Genomic DNA, 17,997 nt, shown 5'->3' on the forward strand with positions numbered 1-17,997 from the left:
GCACCATTTTTTTAAAATGACTAGTTACTACCGGTAATATTTATTTTATTCACAAAATGTAGCCTGGACATTTATGAGGTTACTTTTTTCAGTCATCGAAGGATGAAAATGAGGTCAAGGACAAGATTAGACTGCATCAGTGTGCATCATTCAATTATTACATTATAAACATTTTGTTACTGGGTACCTTTTTCCAAATGATAGACCCTAATCAAATCAAACTATAATGTAATAGTGACAAAAAACACCAACATTTAATGTTCATTCAACAAATTATATACAGCTATTTAATTGTATCAACTCTCTAAGATTATAACCACCTTATTAGTCTTCTTTCTCACATCATAGATTTTCCGATTACAAACCAAGTTCAGCTAAGAAACTTCAAAGACTTTTAGATAAACTTTAATCTAGTAATAAATTGAGAAGTTAATTAGGATCCATTTATTTTCTGCATGTCATGTATTGCCATAACATTTTTAAAAATCATTTTCTGTTTGAAGAAATGTAAAAAAAAAATTGCTTATATAATGAAAATTGTTTTTATTAGTTTCTATATGATACATCACAAACTTTTCATTAATATTCAAAACCAGTAGCATCTTAATTGATTGAAACATCACAGCAAGTCTTTAAAAACAAATTTCAATCTATGAGATGTACCCAAGCATAAATGTCAAGAATTGTTTACAATATAACTTTACATGGCTTGTAACTTAATCCAAAATGATAAGTAAACACAAATCCAAAGTGTAATTGAAGGATTTTACAGTAGGCCAACTCTGTTGACAGCTTCTACAATAGTAAAACTGTCCATAATCGCAGTCACAAAACCTGGGACGTTTACCTGAGTTTCTGCCAAACCTGTGCGGTTTTTATCTGGTATCAGACTGGCGACACCTTATCTTGTCCTTTACATACACGGTGAAGCTTAGGTCCCCTACACAGGGTTATAACCATACACCCATTCACTTTATGCTTGGAGTGCTTGCTTTGTGCCAGTCTTTTGAAGTATTGTTTTCACGTCTAATAATAAACCAATATTTGGGTCAATAAAATCTAAATATAAGGTTAATACTTCAATTATAATACAATAAAACACAGATTTGGAGAGTTTGTATAGTCACTGAAGAATGGAGATGGTGCCATGTTTTATTATTACGGACAATAAAAAGAATTAAAATCTGTTCTATTAAAAAAGTAAAGGTTGTAATCCAAAGCAAATTAAATCTCTGAGTGTGGCTATGGGAGGCTGGTTTATAAGCTAAGGTCAATAACGTAAAATCAATATTTTTTTTTTCATATCAAATATGGATTAAATAGACATATATCAGACCATCAAAATTATGAGGCCACTGTCAAACTCAATAAGGGTCAGGTGTTTTCAAAAGTAGGTTTTTTTTTGCAAACATTATATAAAAACAAAATTTTTATGTGGTGGCCTTGACCTTTTGACATAGTGACCTCAAAATCAACAGGGGTTTTCAAATTTTAACTATTTAAAATGAATTTATGCAACAGTAATCCTATCATAGTTTGGGATTAAAATTTTCTTAGACTGTTGTCAGATAGAAAATCTTTTATAATTTTTATTACCAATTCTAAACTTTGAAATAGACAACATGCTTTCTTCTCTGAAAATTTAGAAATGAAACCTCTTGATGAGAAATACTGGTAAGTGATAAACAAATAACACAAACTACAGCAGAAGAAGCAACTTATGAAATGACATGTATCCTGTACAGCCATTTTAATGGTTAATTACAAGATACAACAAGCAAGAAAAGGCAATAACGCTTATCAGCAAGAAAAGGCAATAATACTGGATACTTATCAGAAAATGTCTATGCTAGACTTTCCTATTAAGAGTGACAGAAATTTAAGAAGATTATTCAGACTCAGTTTATTCACCCAGTAACCTGCAATAAACAATGGGATCTCGTCTTTTAACAGGATCCAGTCAAGGTCTGTCATCACGTTATACTCATTTTACAGGCGTTATCTTGTATATTAATGTTCTTTACAGGTTTGTTCAGAAAAAAAACGTTCACACTTTTGACACTATACTATAAATTAGCATACTTAATCAGGATGTTGTGCAATATATATGGTAATAGAGTGGTTTCTTGCTACAAACTTACAATAAATATAGGATACTATATAACTCATACAAAAAGGGATCATTATATGAAAATGTTTATTATATGATATAAACCATAGCAATTTGCTTTGATTTTATCAAATTGTCTGCCCTTTGAATACATTTGCAATGCATTTATGTCAATTTTGACTCTTATTTTTTGCATACATTATCATTATATGATACTAGCTACATGTTAAGGACATGTAAACTGTGATAAAACATCAGCTTTCTTTACCCTTGACACACCTTAATCTTTGTGTTGCTTGATGCATCAATAATTATTAGTAGCGTATAATATTAATAATTCCATATGAAAAAGTTTTAATTTTATTTCTAGAAGATTTGTAATGCATGTCAACAAAAACAGCTAAGATATCACACTATTCAGTAAATAGGAATTTTAGAAAAGCACTAGACAATCTTGCACATTTGTCAACAAAAACAGTTGAGATAGCAGAATTTCATTGAATTGGAATTTTATAAAAACACCATACCAACTTGCACCCTTAAAGTCTTAGTTTTCAACCAAAAAAAATCCTCTTTTCAGGTAAGAATGAAGAGCAAAGGAAAGCCATGTAACTGTACTAAAAGCATATACTAATTTTTTCAATAAACAAAAAAATAAAAATAATGAAAGATGGAAATAATTCAAACAGCAAAGAAATTTAGTATTTTTTTTTATTTTTTATTTTTTAGAAAACTCCACTTGAGGGTCAATAAATGTTAAACCCTACCTTAAAATAGTCTCAGGGTAAAAATAAATGATTTATGTGATGAAATACAGTAAATGGTTCAAATAGAAGTATACATCAAATCCTTTCCAAATATTTTTTTTCAATACTAATGAGTAAATAGGAAACAATGTTGTAAAGGAGCCATCAAACCATAAAATTTAAATAGGGTACATAAATATAATCCCCCCACATCCCCCCCCCCCCAAAAAAAAACCCCTTGAATTCTAAAGGTTGACATTGGACAAATTTGGAAAAACTATCAATAAAATCAAACATCTTTTTACATTGAAAACTTTCATCATAAAATAAAATAAAAAATAGTTTCACATAACATAATTTGAAAAAAAAAATGATATTACATATATGTCAAAGGGAGATAATTCTATGTATCAAAATCACATTGTAAACCATATGTACTTGGCAAAAGAAAAAGTACTTTTTTTAAGGTAGAAAATAAGTACTATAAAAAGAGGTTTCATATTACCAACTACCTGTAAAATTCAATTAAGTTTTTATGACTTGAACACATGAGATCAGATGGGACTTTTAAAAGACAATCTTAATCACATTACATAGGTAGGTCGGTATCATCTTTCCAATAAATAGAAACATGATCTTAATATACAAAATTATGCAGCGTAACTTTAGATTTATTATTAAGGAATATATCTTTTATACAAAAAAATATGTAAATTGACATTCACAAACTGGACCGAAATTTATCTCCAGCGATTTTTTCAATAGATTGATTCAATACACGTTTTTTTTTCTCACCAAAAATATGTCAGAGCCCATACATCTGTCATTATATTTTTGGCAAAACGTAGTTAATGTACCCTGGATACATCATGATTTCCTATAAACATCCACAACTCTCAATTAAACTGCTGATAAGGTATTCAAGCAGCCCCAAAGCTAACTTATCTCATAATTAACCAGAAATTAAATAAGCCTTTGAACATGCATATTTTTGTAACATAATTTTTTAACCAATTTCATGGATGGAATAGAAGTCAGGTGTGCACGCTTAAAATAACTTCAGTTTTTGTTTAATTAGAGTAGAATCTATGCAACAAGTTGAACACTCTTCATAATATTGGGGAATATCTTATCTTGTCACAGCTCAAAACTTCTTAATCGTCCAGAAATGTTATATACCTGTAACCAACATATATATTTTCTTTCTCATTGTTTTTTTTTTGTTTTTTTGTGCGTAAGATTTTCAGTTTTAGCAATGTATGTACAACTTTTATTACTGACTATTTTAACTTTATATATTAATTGATGGCTGCTGGACTGTTCCAGGGATAAATATACGTTTAATTGAGTAAAAGTACATTTGTCTATACCTTGTCAAAATGATGGTTTATTGAGAATAAAGATATATATGAGATGCAAATGACTTCTTAAAACATTGTGAGTTAGAGTGCTGGGCATTACTTTTTTTTTTTTAAACTCACGGAAGAAGCTTGAAGGGGTTGAATAATATTAGATCAAATTGCAGTTTCCAAAATAATGACTTTAAAATATGTATATGTTACAGTAAATAGGTGAAATTAGGAATTACATGTAATTACTAAAATTTAGGAATTACATGTAATTCCTGATGCACTTAGTAAATACAAGTAATTCCTAAAACTGCCCAGTAATTACCAGTAATTACTGATTTTAAAATGAATTTTTACACCTATTTACTAACTGTTAAAACAATGTTGTAATATGGTAAACTGATCAAAAGTTATGGTAATACCAAGGATTTGTATAGTCTTACTAAAGTCTTACTATACAAATCCTTGGTAATACTAATTAGAAAATAAGTGAGTATTCAGCTATCAAAATTTTAAGGGTTTTTCAGAACCCAGTGTCTCGCCTACTTTTGCTGTGAGTCGCAGGCCCAACAAAAATAGGAAAAAAAATATTTATAATTTTCCTCTAGATACTATCTTTTAACTAGTTCTGTTGAATCTTCTATCAAAATTTGTTTAAAATTCAGGATGGTTTATGAAATCTAAACTTTAACTGCAGAGTGTATGTTATGTTAACTGGAAAAAAATAGTCCGTTTAAATAAGAAATATACGAAAAAGTATAATTTTTTTTACAAACTTCAGTTTATTTCTAGATATTATCTTATGATCATAAACAAGCGTCTGTCCAATTTTGGTAGAAATCCAGGATATTTTGAGAAAGTTATCAAAATTTTTAAAAAATTAACCACAGTGTGAATGTAATGTTAACTGGCATAAAAACTAAGTCCCTTTAAAAGTAAAATACGGAAAAACTATTTTATTTTTGCAAAATTTACTTCTTGAAATTTTTCTTTTGATCATAAACAACTGAAGCTTCTGTTCAAGTTTCGTAGAAATCCAGGATAATTTGAAAAACTTATCAATTTAAAAAATATAACCACAGAGCGAATATTTGTGGATGACGCTGGCGACGGAATTATTAGGTTGGTTCGCTATGTCTCGCTTTTGCGACAAAAAACCCAGGCTCGACGAAAAGGAAAAGAATGTCAACATTGAAAGTAAAACAAAAGGGATGGACCATTTTGTTGACTTTTTCAATCCACAAAAAGATCATTCTTATACAGGAAGAAACGATGATAAAATTTTGTTGCAGGTCTTGAAGAACTCATTAAAACACGGAAATATGAAAATGTGACTTTTAACGCCATCACGTCAGCTTCGTCGCAAATGTCTGACAACAGAAGTCAAACCTATTTTGTAAAAGGAATTTAACTCATGTTATTGGCCAAGTTAATATGCAGAGTATGCCTGATGGAGATTTTAATATAACAAAATTATGAGATTTTAAGAATTATCAAGATCATTTAACCAAGTTTGCCATAATCTAATATCTATCTTAAAAAATAGCTGGCTAAGTTGCCTATAAATTTCTCAAAAATGTTTTTCTCAATTTTGGATTTATATCATTGTCTTGCATGCTCAAAATGATTTTTAGGGAGTTTCAAAACTTATAAAACAACCATTTTCCAGTTTCAATTCACAAACACTGAAGTGTATGCACTTTTAATGTGCCTTATAATCCTTGATCCTTAAGTAAGCCCTAAAAATCCCTACCCCTTACTTTCTTATTTGATATCTTGAATTATGTCTTTAATTTTTAAACAAAAATATCAAGTTAGTAAATAGCTGTAAAAATGATAAAAAAAATCAGTAAATACCTGTAATCACTGAAACAACTAGTAAATACATGTAATTACTAAATTGACTAGTGATTACAGGTATTTACTGAAATGTTTAGTAATTACGTGTAATTCCTAATTTCACCTATTTACTGTAACATATATATGCAAATTGCAAATCTCATAAAGAGCATTATCTCCAAATCTGTAAAATTGCAATAAAAACCCATACTACCTATATATCTTCTTTACACTTCTGTGGTTTCCCTTAATAAGTTGTGTCAGAGTATAATGTACTTTGGCACACTACTTCCCCATTAAAAGCCTGATTGTAACATCAACTTGCATCAATACAGGTTTTATGATTCAACTGCAGTTTTATGCCTCTTTCCATGTCAATTTCCTATTTATATAAAGTTTGTTTGTTTTTAATTTGAATTTTAATGTAAACTGTACTGGGAAGACCTATAATTTACAATGAAAGGTCACTTAATGACCTTGTTAAAACTGCTTTTGTTTATGTAATTTATAGTACATTTATATGAAAAATCTAGTGCACTCTTAATGGTTTGACTGTCAAAATAATGACTGCACTTCAGGCAAAGTCTCAAACTGATGTTACATTCTGTTAAATTACAACATTTGAACAACTGCGTAACAATAACTTCTGATAACTATGGCAAATCAGTTTTCAACATGTAGTGCTGGATCCAGGGAGAGGGTTCCTGGGGTTGGAACCCTGCTTTTTTTTATTTTGATGATCAATGCATTTGAGTGGGAACATATAGTTAGACTCCCCCCCCCCCTTTTTTTTATCCTGGGTTGGGAACCCCCCCTTTTCAAAATGACTGTATCCACCTCTGCACATTAAGTCAACAATTTACATAACACCATAAAAATACTGCAACTATGTTGAGAGGGGAAAGGGTTGTATGGGTAATTCCTTTAGTAAACATAAGGATTCAAGTATGGGTTTCACTGATTTCTTTAATAAATATTTCATATAAATGGATTTTGACAGCTTCAGTACTTTTTAGAAGCCACTGAGTGGCCTTTCATTTATATAAATTAAAATTTAATATTTGTACTGAAAAAGTCAAAACTTTCTATATATTATTCATAATTCTAGTCAATTAGTCAGCAAATCAACAACAAGTTCAAAACATCTTGGTCAACATTTTTTTTAAATACTAAAACCTCCCCCTTTTTGCTAAATCAGTGATACAAAAAAAAAAAAAAAGCTCCCAAAAGAACCAACTTTTTAATAAATTATTTTTGTCAGATTATTTTCGTATTTGAATATTTCATGAGTAGTGACACTCATAAATTGGTATCTTAGACTTGAATGATAAAGTTTTAATGATATTTAATACATGTACATATTTAACAAGAATGTGTCCAAAGTACACGGATGCCCCACTCGCACTATCATTTTCCATGTTCAATGGACCGTGAAAATGGGTAAAAAATATAATTAGGCATTAAAATTAGAAAGATCATATCATAGGGAACATTTGTACTAAGTTTCAAGTTGATTGGACTTCAACTTCATCAAAAACTACCTTGACCAAAAACTTTAACCTGAAACTCCCACTTTCATTTTCTATGTTCAGTGGACCGTGAAATAGGGGTCAAAAGTTTAATTTGTCTTTAAAATTAGAAAGATCATATCATAAGGAACATATGTAATAAGTTTCAAGTTGATTGGACTTCAGCTTCATCAAAAACTACCTTGACCAAAAACTTTAACCTGAAGCGGGACAGACGGACGAACGAACAGACGAACGAACGGACGAACGAACAGACGGACGAACGAACAGACGAACGAACGGACGAACGAACAGACGGACGAACGGACACACAGACCAGAAAACATAATGCCCCTCTACTATCGTAGGTGGGGCATAAAAATTTATTCTACACATAAATATTACGTACATTTGTATTATGTAACCATTAAAGGACAAGGTATGATAAGGACCATTTTTGGCCCCCTCTTGAAAATAATCCATAATGGCAGTAATTCAAGCCTAGGGACGTGGCATTTGAAATACGGTAATTTTTTGGTGCTATCACGCGCATGCGCGTCACTGCATGCGCATATGTAAATGTAGTTCTGTATGTTACCTTTTATATCAGATTTCCTTCTGAAGTGAGTTACTGGAATTCAACTTTTGTTCTACTGATCGGATTTTTGCAAAATTTTAACACAATTTATATCTATAGAAGTAAAAGACAATGTTGAATTTATGTTGGGATCAGACAACTTTTTTGGGGGTAAAACTTGATTTTTTATATGAAAATCACTGATTTTGAGAATTATACCATGTATGGCCTGAACTTCGGTACTACCCACCAGCTCTTCTCAAAATCTTATAAGAATGATTAAATAAATCTATTACAGACATCTTTCAAGTTTTATAAATACTTGGTAAGTATTTTGGGTGAAAAAATTGTTTTTTATATGAAAATCACTGATTTTGAGAATTATACCATGTATGGCCTGAACTTCGGTACTACCCACCAGCTCTTCTCAAAATCTTATAAGAATGATTAAATAAATCTATTACAGACATCTTTCAAGTTTTATAAATACTTGGTAAGTATTTTGGGTGAAAAAATTGTTTTTTATATGAAAATCACTGATTTTGAGAATTATACCATGTATGGCCTGAACTTCGGTACTACTCACCAGTTCTTCTCAAAATCTTATAAGAATGATTAAATAAATCTATTACAGACATCTTTAAAGTTTTATAAATACTTGGTAAGTATTTTGGGTGAAAAGGTAGTTTTTTATACGAAAATTCGTGATTTTGAGAATTGCAATATTTCCAGACAAATGGCGATATGGCATCTTTTAAACTTACAAAAAATCTCTGCAAAATACCAAAATGTGTATTTATATGAAATAATGTCACCTTCTTTGAGTAATGTAAATAGAAAAAACGTATTTTCTATGGAATATTGATTTATATACAAAAATGAATAATTTTGAGATTTGTAAGATTTCGAAACATTAGCTTCAGTCTGTTTAACTCGCAAACAACCTCTGAAAAATATCAAAATGTTTATTTGAGTACTTTGTGTCATAGGGTTACTGCATCATTGCTACCAATCTCACATCTCCAGGTTACACGTTATTTACTTTATTCATATAGAATTATTGTTCTGTTTTAGATAAATAAAAAAAGTCTATTGGAACAGTGTTTAATAAGAAGGTTGTGAATTAGAAACATATACTCATATCTAAAAAACTGACATAAATGCAAATGAATTGAAGTTCAACAACTTTGAAAGCCATCCCAGTAGAATTTGAAAAATATATATATATATTAATTTTTGGTTGATAAATATAACAGCTATGGTAATTATTTTTTATGGTAAAAGTACACAATAAAGACAGCAGAATACAGCACAAGGAGAACAGTAAAAATCGTGACAATGGAACATAAGCAAGAGGCATCTACAGGTGACAGAGTGCAAACCTATAGTCTTCTTCGACTTCGTCGGTAGTGGACTTAAAAACTTAACAATTAACCCATGTCATGTAATAAGCTGAGCTATTAATTACACATGACCAGAATCCCATGTGGTGATATTGTCCAATTTCAAAATACATGTTTGGTGATACTCGAACATCGTTCCATTTTAATATTAGTCAATGTCATATATTCTTTAATTATTTGACGCTAATACTAAATACAATACCAGCTATACGTTTCATATAATAAAGAATGGAAAAATAAAAGAATGCCACTTTGATAAAGCAGAAACAAGTAGTTTTGATTTAATAGCCAATGTCTTCCTTTCAGTAAGATTTCTTAAAAAGCTTAAAAAGCCAAAAATATAAATGATGACAAACAAACAGTCAAGAGTCTATGTTATTTCCTGTAATATTTGCAGGGCAATGGGATAAACATCTATTAATTTTACTGGTAGCTTCCCATTACCTTCAGCAAGTCACAAAAACACCAGACTTAACACAATATTATCTCATTTGTAGTATACAATAATAGTTTGGCAACCAAATCAATATACATATAAAAAAGAAGATGTGGTATGATTGTCAAAGAGACATCTCTCCTCAACTGACCAAATGAGACAGAAGTTAACCATATAATGATAAAAATTAAGGATTTTTTGTTTGAATGCCAATGAAAACTATATCCAGCAGTGTATAAACAAGGCGGATTTAAACAACAACATTATTTTCAAATAAAACACTGATGACATTAGGTAAACGGTATACATTTGTTGCTGAAGAATAAAAAGTTTAAATCAAGATGGACAAATAAATTATTTCCAATACCAATTAATACTGTTCATCCTCACTTATATATATACTAAAAAAAAGTTATGTCTGAATGTTTCTTGAAAGTGTTTTTTTTTCTAAATCATTAAAATATTAAGAAGTTGCCACCGAAGCCAATCGACAGCAAGACGCATTGTAGAATTATTCCTCAACAACAGAACTACCGTCACTGTCAGTGTCTAAATCAGGTAGATCTGAGGCATCCAAAACTGACTTCGTAAATCTGGGACTATTAATTGAGGTATTTTGAAGACGGTGTAATCCTAAGTACCAAAGTACACTGGATACGTGGGCGCAACATCCAACAATTCTGGCTCCAACCTTGCAAGTACAGTACCACCCACTTATTTCACCGTCTAATGTATACTGTACAAATACATTGTGGGTAGCACTGTTACTGAACCGAGACTGCAATTTGATTTTAATCAAGTTCTCCTTGATCTTACAAACATACAGCTGATATACGCTGTCCTCACCAATATGCTCTCTAACATATAAAGGGGACTGTTTTAGTTGGTATATGCCCATCGTAATCTGGCGGAGTTTTTCCTCGGATAAGACCGGGAAATCTTTTAGTTGATCCGCTGATGATCCATCAACTAGAGTATATATTACCCTTTTAGTTATCAATCCCTCATTTTCAACAATCGCTTGAACTAAATTTCCTTTCTTGCTTTTATCAAGCATTGCCTCAGCTATCTTGATATCATCTGCATTTGAGCTTGCTATTGCAGGTCGGTATTTGTTACACAATGCACATACTAACCGTAACAATTCTCCGATGAAAGGGATGTAATGGTTCGAAACAACCTTGTCAAAAAACCGCCATTGTTTCAGCCTACCATTAACACTTTCTACGATCCACCGGACTTTTGTTACTAGTCTACTGCTATTTGCCTCTTCTGTTGTATGCTGTTTTTGACCCTTTTTAAGGTACAGTGGCATCTGAACAGAGTAACCCTGTTGTTCAAGGTATTCCACAACATCACGGAAACCTCTATCGACAATACATACATCATCCTGCTGAAGCCATTCATTCATTCCTTCAGCATTCACTGCCACCATATGTTTAGTAATAGCTGCATCGTTGTTTTTACCATTGGATAAGTAGGGACCTAAAACGGAAAGAATATAGCCGTCTGTCCCAACAACTACCATTGGCTTAACCAAAGGACGATGTTTATGCAAGCTATATGATTGGCGTTGGAATTTGTAATCTGAACTTTTTTGGATGTATATGTAGGTGCCGTCCAGTACTATAATAGCTACTTTTTCGTTGTTGCCAAAAAGTGTTTGAGCAGTGGCAGTTGTATGATTCTCAACAAAATCATCATGGCTTATGTGCTGAAACCCTACGTTCTGAGTAACAAATGACTGCAAAGAAGTTCGAGCGCTGTGTATACTTCTTTGAACTTGGCTTTTTGTCAGTGAAAATATAGTTCCAATAATTTGATTAGGAAGACCAGTGCGTAATTTAGTCAAAAGTATTGCCAAACATGTTCGAACAGATCTTACATTAGATTGACGTATTGTTGTAGAGTAAGTTGACAAATCCTCGAACTGCTGCCTTGTTAACCCAGTCAAGTTATAATAATCATCGTCTGTTAGTCTAGATGGATTATCAAAATCCAAAATAGAGGATTTTGACATAGTAAGCCGGACATTTTCTAGAAGAGCTACAATGTCGGTACGACTGAAGAAAGATTTAGTGTATTTAGCTTTCAGGATCATCAGTGATGCTTGAGAAAAATGCAGTTCTTGAAGATGAGACGTGCAACATCTTGCTTTAGAGTCAACAAATATTGCGTTTTGTATAAATGCTTGCGTTCTTGCTTTTAAAGGAACAACGCATAGTTTAACACGCTTATTTCCTTTTTTCTTACATATAATACAGTATTTATGAGAAGTATGCGTTGAAGAAATATTCAGGTGAATTGTTTTTGGGCTTTGGATATCGATTATTGGTGGATTTTCTACCACAAATTCAGAATCACTGTCTTCAGAATGATTGTTGTTCGTCTGTACATTTGTCTTAGCTGATTTGTTAAACATAGTTCTACATTTTCCACAGATAACTTCATCATTTTCTATATTACGTCCTATTATTGATGATACATATTTCTTTAAAGGTGCAGACTTAATAGGACGTCTATCTTTAAGGTGGCACTTCCCACACAAGGAACACTTGTATTCTTTAACCATCTGCAATAGAAATTATTTGACCATGTACTTCTTTGCTACTACAAATTACCAGTCTACATCGTACATCGTACTTAATGTTTCAAATATTTTTTATTTAGTTTTAATGAATTATTATCGATTTTACTTTTTATCCTAGGAGTCGATATTAAGAATTAAACGATGGACAGTTAGTGCGTGAATTTTTCTTGCTACCTGATTGGAAGATATTACGAGACTAAATAATCAAAGTTTATTTATTGGTTAGGAGTTGTTCCCCTCTTATATTTTATTAATGCGTTTCCCTCAGTTTTAGTTTGTTACCCCGATTTTGTTTTTGTCCATGGATTTATGAGTTTGAACATCGGTATACTACTGTTGCCTTTATTTAGGACAATCCAAACCTAGCAAATGTCCTTCAATCCCGTAGAGTATCGGATTTGTCCTCTCTATTTTAGCCATTAGATTTTGCCTGGTCATTAATCATGCATATTCATGATAACTTCTATAAATAGTCGAATCTTCTGGAGCTTCGTAAACAACAACGTTAAACGATATATGTGTGGTAAAATTTGTTGATTGATGCACGTGGCTATTCTAGTAAATGAATTTATCTACAAAGCGAGAGCACTTTCCATTTTCATCAGCTAAGAGTCGACTGGCCCTTTTTGAAAGGCTAATGCTTGTATAATTTTAATCGTCAAATCAAAAAACTTTACAGTATGTTCCACTCCATAACATTACCCATAATCCTACACAGTGTTTTATTTTTTGTTAAAATGTCTTAAAGGGTTTGCGACCAGGCACTAGCCCGGGCTTATTATGTTACAGTAATAAATAAAATGTTCCACAGAGCGCACCTTGATACGACCGCAGCTGAGGTCGCACCATGAACAGTTTTTTTAAGTATTAAACAACATTCATATAGCTCTATTTGTTTTATTATGATTTAATATTATTTTACGCAGCATAATCTTCGGACACAGTGTAAATGGGGCTTAACAACTAAAAATATGAAACTGGACATTTGACTGTGTTTATGGTCAAAATCTAAATTCATGGTTAGATTTAGCATAAAATTCTTGTAAAATTCTGACAAAGTTAAATTTTGAACACTTTGGGCCTTAATGTTGGCTGATTTGATAACGTAGTCCAAATTCTATAAACTATAAACCCAGTTACATTTATCTTGTCATAAAACCCTAAATATTACAACCAAGACTCCTTCCCCTTTTTGATCCTCCAAAAATAATTTCCAAAATACCAATATCAGATAGATTAGCATTAGGATCAGCTGAGGACAACTGTGATACATATTATTTTATTTGGTGAATTAGATTTCGGACTTTCGTTGTGATTCTAATGAACGAACGGATAGGCGAACGACGTACGATTTGGTTTTTTTATATTTTGCATAACTCTTTTTTCTAAATCACCAATTGTTTTATAATTGCTATGTATGTATTCACCTGCTATGACATTGGTTCAAACGTGATATTCTTACAGGTCATGCCATTCTGTCATTCTCTGTGGCATTTGTTAAATATAACTGAAAAAGAGTGGAAAAGTAACTCATTTAAATATCACATCGATCCGGCAATGGTTAACACTATACACCGAAATAGATCTTTTCTACCACGATCTTAAGTCTGTAAATCGATTTGGATCGATAGTTTAAATCTCTGAGTAATTCTAAGGTGCATATTCCTGGTTGTACAAATCCATTACTAAATATACGCTGACGCCGAGATTTCCGATTTTGAATAGATATAAGAAGATGTGGTATGATTTCAAATGGGAAAACTCTCCATCAAAGTCACAATTTGTAAAAGAAAAACCATATTACAGTCAAAGTACGGTCTTCAACATAGTGTCCTGGCTCCCACCGATCAGCAAGCTATAAAAGACCCTTAAAAATGACTATAGTGTTAAACCATTCAAACGGGAAAACCAAGGATATAATCTATATATATATAAAAGAATGTTAAAAAGTTTTTAACGAAATGCGCTGTCCGCTATTTTCTTTCAAAACGCAGATAATTTGTCAATTCGGAAAATACATTTACGTATTCAAATTAACACAGTATTTCGACTAACTGCTTAACTTTATAACTTTTATTTTTAATTCTTGCCGAGTATGTCACGCACGCTACGCAGACACATTTCGAAACAAATACGTTTGTACTAAATATATTCCGCTGTTAAGATTCAAAATGTGTAGGCCCCCTACACATAAAAAAAACAAAAAAAAAAAGTAAATTAATAATCATTATCTGCATTGCACTTGGTGTGTGTATAAGTATTCGAATTTTATATTGCAAAACAAATCTCCAAAAATATTCATGTTATCGAGTCTCGAACTCAGTATCATGAGCATTCCAGGTAAACCGCTAACCTATTAAGCCACGAACGCACAATCCCTAATCGGTAGAAATAAGATGTATTTATAAATGTGGGGTATTTACATGTTATTAAACGTCCTTTTTAAATACCTGTTTAATGTTTTATTTTTAGTGTTTGCATATGTTATATATTATTTATTTGCAAATTTTCTTGGAGTAAAATTCCAATATTTTTTTTTTGCTGTACTATCCTTTTCACCGTGAATTGGCAAATTAAATCATTGAAAATCGTCTGCTACATTAAACTCGGTCGTCTTTTTTCTATTTCCACCCTTTGTTTTCTAAAGAACTGCACATGAACTTCGATTAAATCTATAATCTCAAATAACTTCAGATAAATTTATACTGTCTCTCTCTGAAGATGACCTGAAAATTTGATATGTGGTGGGGTTTTTTCAATTGTCGTTTGAGGGGGAGGGTGGCCGGCTGGGTACATGTTTCGGAACTTCATTTCTAATAAAACATAGCTTGAACGTTAATTAACAGGAATAACAAATAGTCCTTGTCCCACAAACTTTGACATTTAATTAGAAAAGGGGATAAAAGAATGCACAAGAAAAAATACCGGTATTTGGATGCTCGTTTTACTTGAAACCTTTGAAAAAAGTGATTTATATATCCTCCGTTCATAATATTTAACCGTTTTCTTAAATAAAACCATGAATGAATACTTACCACTAAACACACAAACTATTCCTATCCCATTTCGTCGGTAAAAATTAATTTTGTTTCCAGCTCCGTAGGTTCAGCTTTAAGAATGCAGATTCGGAAATGATAGTCCGATCCGGTCCTTGGTTTATATACTTTTATCATCCGTCAAAAAGGCATATTTTTTGGGAGGAAATGTTAGTTTTTAACTATGAGCGGACGCGAGTACCACGATTATATTGAAAACAGTTAATCATATGTGTCAAACAAACAACACACACAAATATCGTCGTGGTACTCGCGTCCCCTCATAGTTAAAATTGTGCTGGAAGGGTAACAAAAATCACGATTTCGATTAAATTCACGAATTAAGAGGAATAGAGCGAGGCATTTAATCATTTTAACACACATTATCATGACAGTTCTGTTGATTTTTTGAAAGATTTGATAATGCGCTTTTAAAATAATGTGATGATGAACAGGTTATACTCATTTTAATTTTGGGGAAAATAGGGGGCCAGTTGCAATAGCTTATCATACCTTGTCCTTTCAAATATTATTATTAATCCACACCCTTTTTCGACCTAAATTGTACATCCTCATCAATGATCATAATCCTTACTATTTTTAGTCCTGCATGTGAAATTACTTACATTAAAAAAGGATATAATACTTATTGATATATCTAAAAGGAAATAATTATAACTGCATAATAATAATCATGAGAAATTGTTAATTATGGTTTCGTAAAGTTACCACATCCTAAACTAATATTGCTTAACGGAAAGTACCCTCAAACTTCCATTTTGTTCTATAATATAAACCATTAGTGTTTGTCGTACTTCTTTCTACATCATAATAAAGTGTACATAAATATGCATTTTATTATCCCTTTTATGATGGAAATTCAACCTTGAACAATGCACAAAATAAAATGAAAAATCGTCAGAAAATATATACATCTCATAAATTTTATTCACATAAATCATGGCTTTAAAACTTTTTAAAATGATAGTTAAATAATCACAGTTATTTTAGTCTATACAGAAAAAAAGCTATTCATTTGTCCCTGAATAACATTAATTTCAACACTTCTTCCTTTCTTTGAGGTGCAATAAAGGTTAAATCTTATGTAAAATTTATTTTGGAATGTAATATTCAGCTGAATTCGTTGGGCCCTATAGAAAATATTCATACTGAAACTTTGACAAATTATTCTCCTAACTTCTTGATTATGATATGATAAAGAAAATATTTTAACACTGAAATAAAACCTTGCAAAGAGGTTTGGCCCTAGAAACCTTGAAATTTATACTCCACAGAAATTCACTTTACAGTATCTAGTATTGAATAATCAAAACTCCAGTGAATTTGTGAAGTTGTGAGCAGAAATGATTAGAACTATGGATTGAATAATAAACTTGTATATCATGAAAAATTTGTTAAATATATACCTTCTTGAGTATATAATTATAAATGTATTCAATGGTCGTTACTTGACAACTTTTCCCCCACAATTTTTGGTATTATCCCTTTTATTTTTATACTTTTGAGGGAACAATTTTGTCTTTCACTGTTTAAAAGAGCCTGAATACTCGAGATATTACCTTCTCATTTAATAACTTACGCATGCGCCAGTATGGTGGCAGTGAAATTTTCTTGTTAAAAAATTTCTTGAAAAAGTTAAATTAATTGGATTTATACAGCATTTATTATGATTTTGTTGGATGTTCTCTCTTGACACAAGTTATGACAAAACGAAGAAGAAACAAGAAACTGAAGCGATCGACACCAGATAAAGGAAATAATTCATCAGAAAATTCTACCTCGGACAGTTCTTTGTTTACAAACAGTACAGTTAAAAGAAAGAGTGACCAAAACAAGGTAGTGTCTACTAAAAATACGTTGAGTACATTTAATAACAGTTCACCAACGAATAGTTACGATCAAATTAATACTATGAATCAAGGTTACAATCAATACACGCCAATTCAGTCCAGTACTCCAAATATGGCATACCCTTTTACGCCTGTACAACAGTTCCAGCAGTACCCACATCCTTTCACAAGCCCGCCTCCCCCTCCAACACCACAGCAGCTTCAAAATACGTGTGATATTGAGTTAATGCTTAAAACTTTATGTTGTAAAGTAGACAATATTGAAATCAAACTCAATAAATTGGATTCTATTGAACACAGATTGAATAATTTTGAACAGAAATTCAGCAATGTCGATACCGAAATAATTACATGTAAAGAAAGAATAAGTGTATTGGAACATAGTGCTGCATTTATGTCAGACATTAAAGATGAACACAAATCGATAATAGCTAAAATTCAAACTCTGACAAAAAGTTTTGAAGTATCAAAAAATACCAGTAATTCAGTGAAGGAGAGATTAGCAGGTGTTGAGGCGCAAAACTTGAGTAACA

The 17,997-nt window shown here is 31.5% G+C and overlaps 2 protein-coding genes across 4 annotated transcripts in view; both read right to left on the minus strand.

Moving 5' to 3' along the window:
- Positions 1–1,026, minus strand: part of LOC139518856 (semaphorin-1A-like) — an 84,924-nt gene extending 83,898 nt beyond the window's left edge. For 2 of the 3 annotated variants that reach the window (XM_071310487.1, XM_071310486.1), the window contains exon 1: positions 848–962. The gene's annotated coding sequence lies outside the window, so the exon portion shown is untranslated. Of the gene's footprint in view, positions 1–847 lie in introns of all 3 variants that reach the window. The other variant, XM_071310488.1, reaches the window with a different exon arrangement.
- A 9,395-nt stretch (positions 1,027–10,421) lies between these two features.
- On the minus strand, positions 10,422–14,100 carry LOC139518854 (uncharacterized). Its single transcript, XM_071310480.1, has 2 exons — positions 13,986–14,100; positions 10,422–12,540 (listed from the first exon to the last, which is right to left on the minus strand). Exon 2 carries the CDS (start codon positions 12,538–12,540, stop codon positions 10,480–10,482), a length of 2,061 nt encoding a protein of 686 aa, XP_071166581.1. The 5' UTR covers positions 13,986–14,100; the 3' UTR covers positions 10,422–10,479.
- Between the last annotated feature and the right edge of the window lie 3,897 nt (positions 14,101–17,997).

Source organism: Mytilus edulis, chromosome 4 (genome assembly GCF_963676685.1).
Source record: "Mytilus edulis chromosome 4, xbMytEdul2.2, whole genome shotgun sequence".
In the NCBI taxonomy this organism is placed as follows: Eukaryota; Metazoa; Mollusca; class Bivalvia; order Mytilida; family Mytilidae; genus Mytilus; species Mytilus edulis.

Excerpts from the sequence above, each read along its gene's own strand:
- LOC139518854 (XM_071310480.1), bottom strand. The coding sequence starts at position 12,540 with ATGGTTAAAGAATACAAGTGTTCCTTGTGTGGGAAGTGCCACCTTAAA.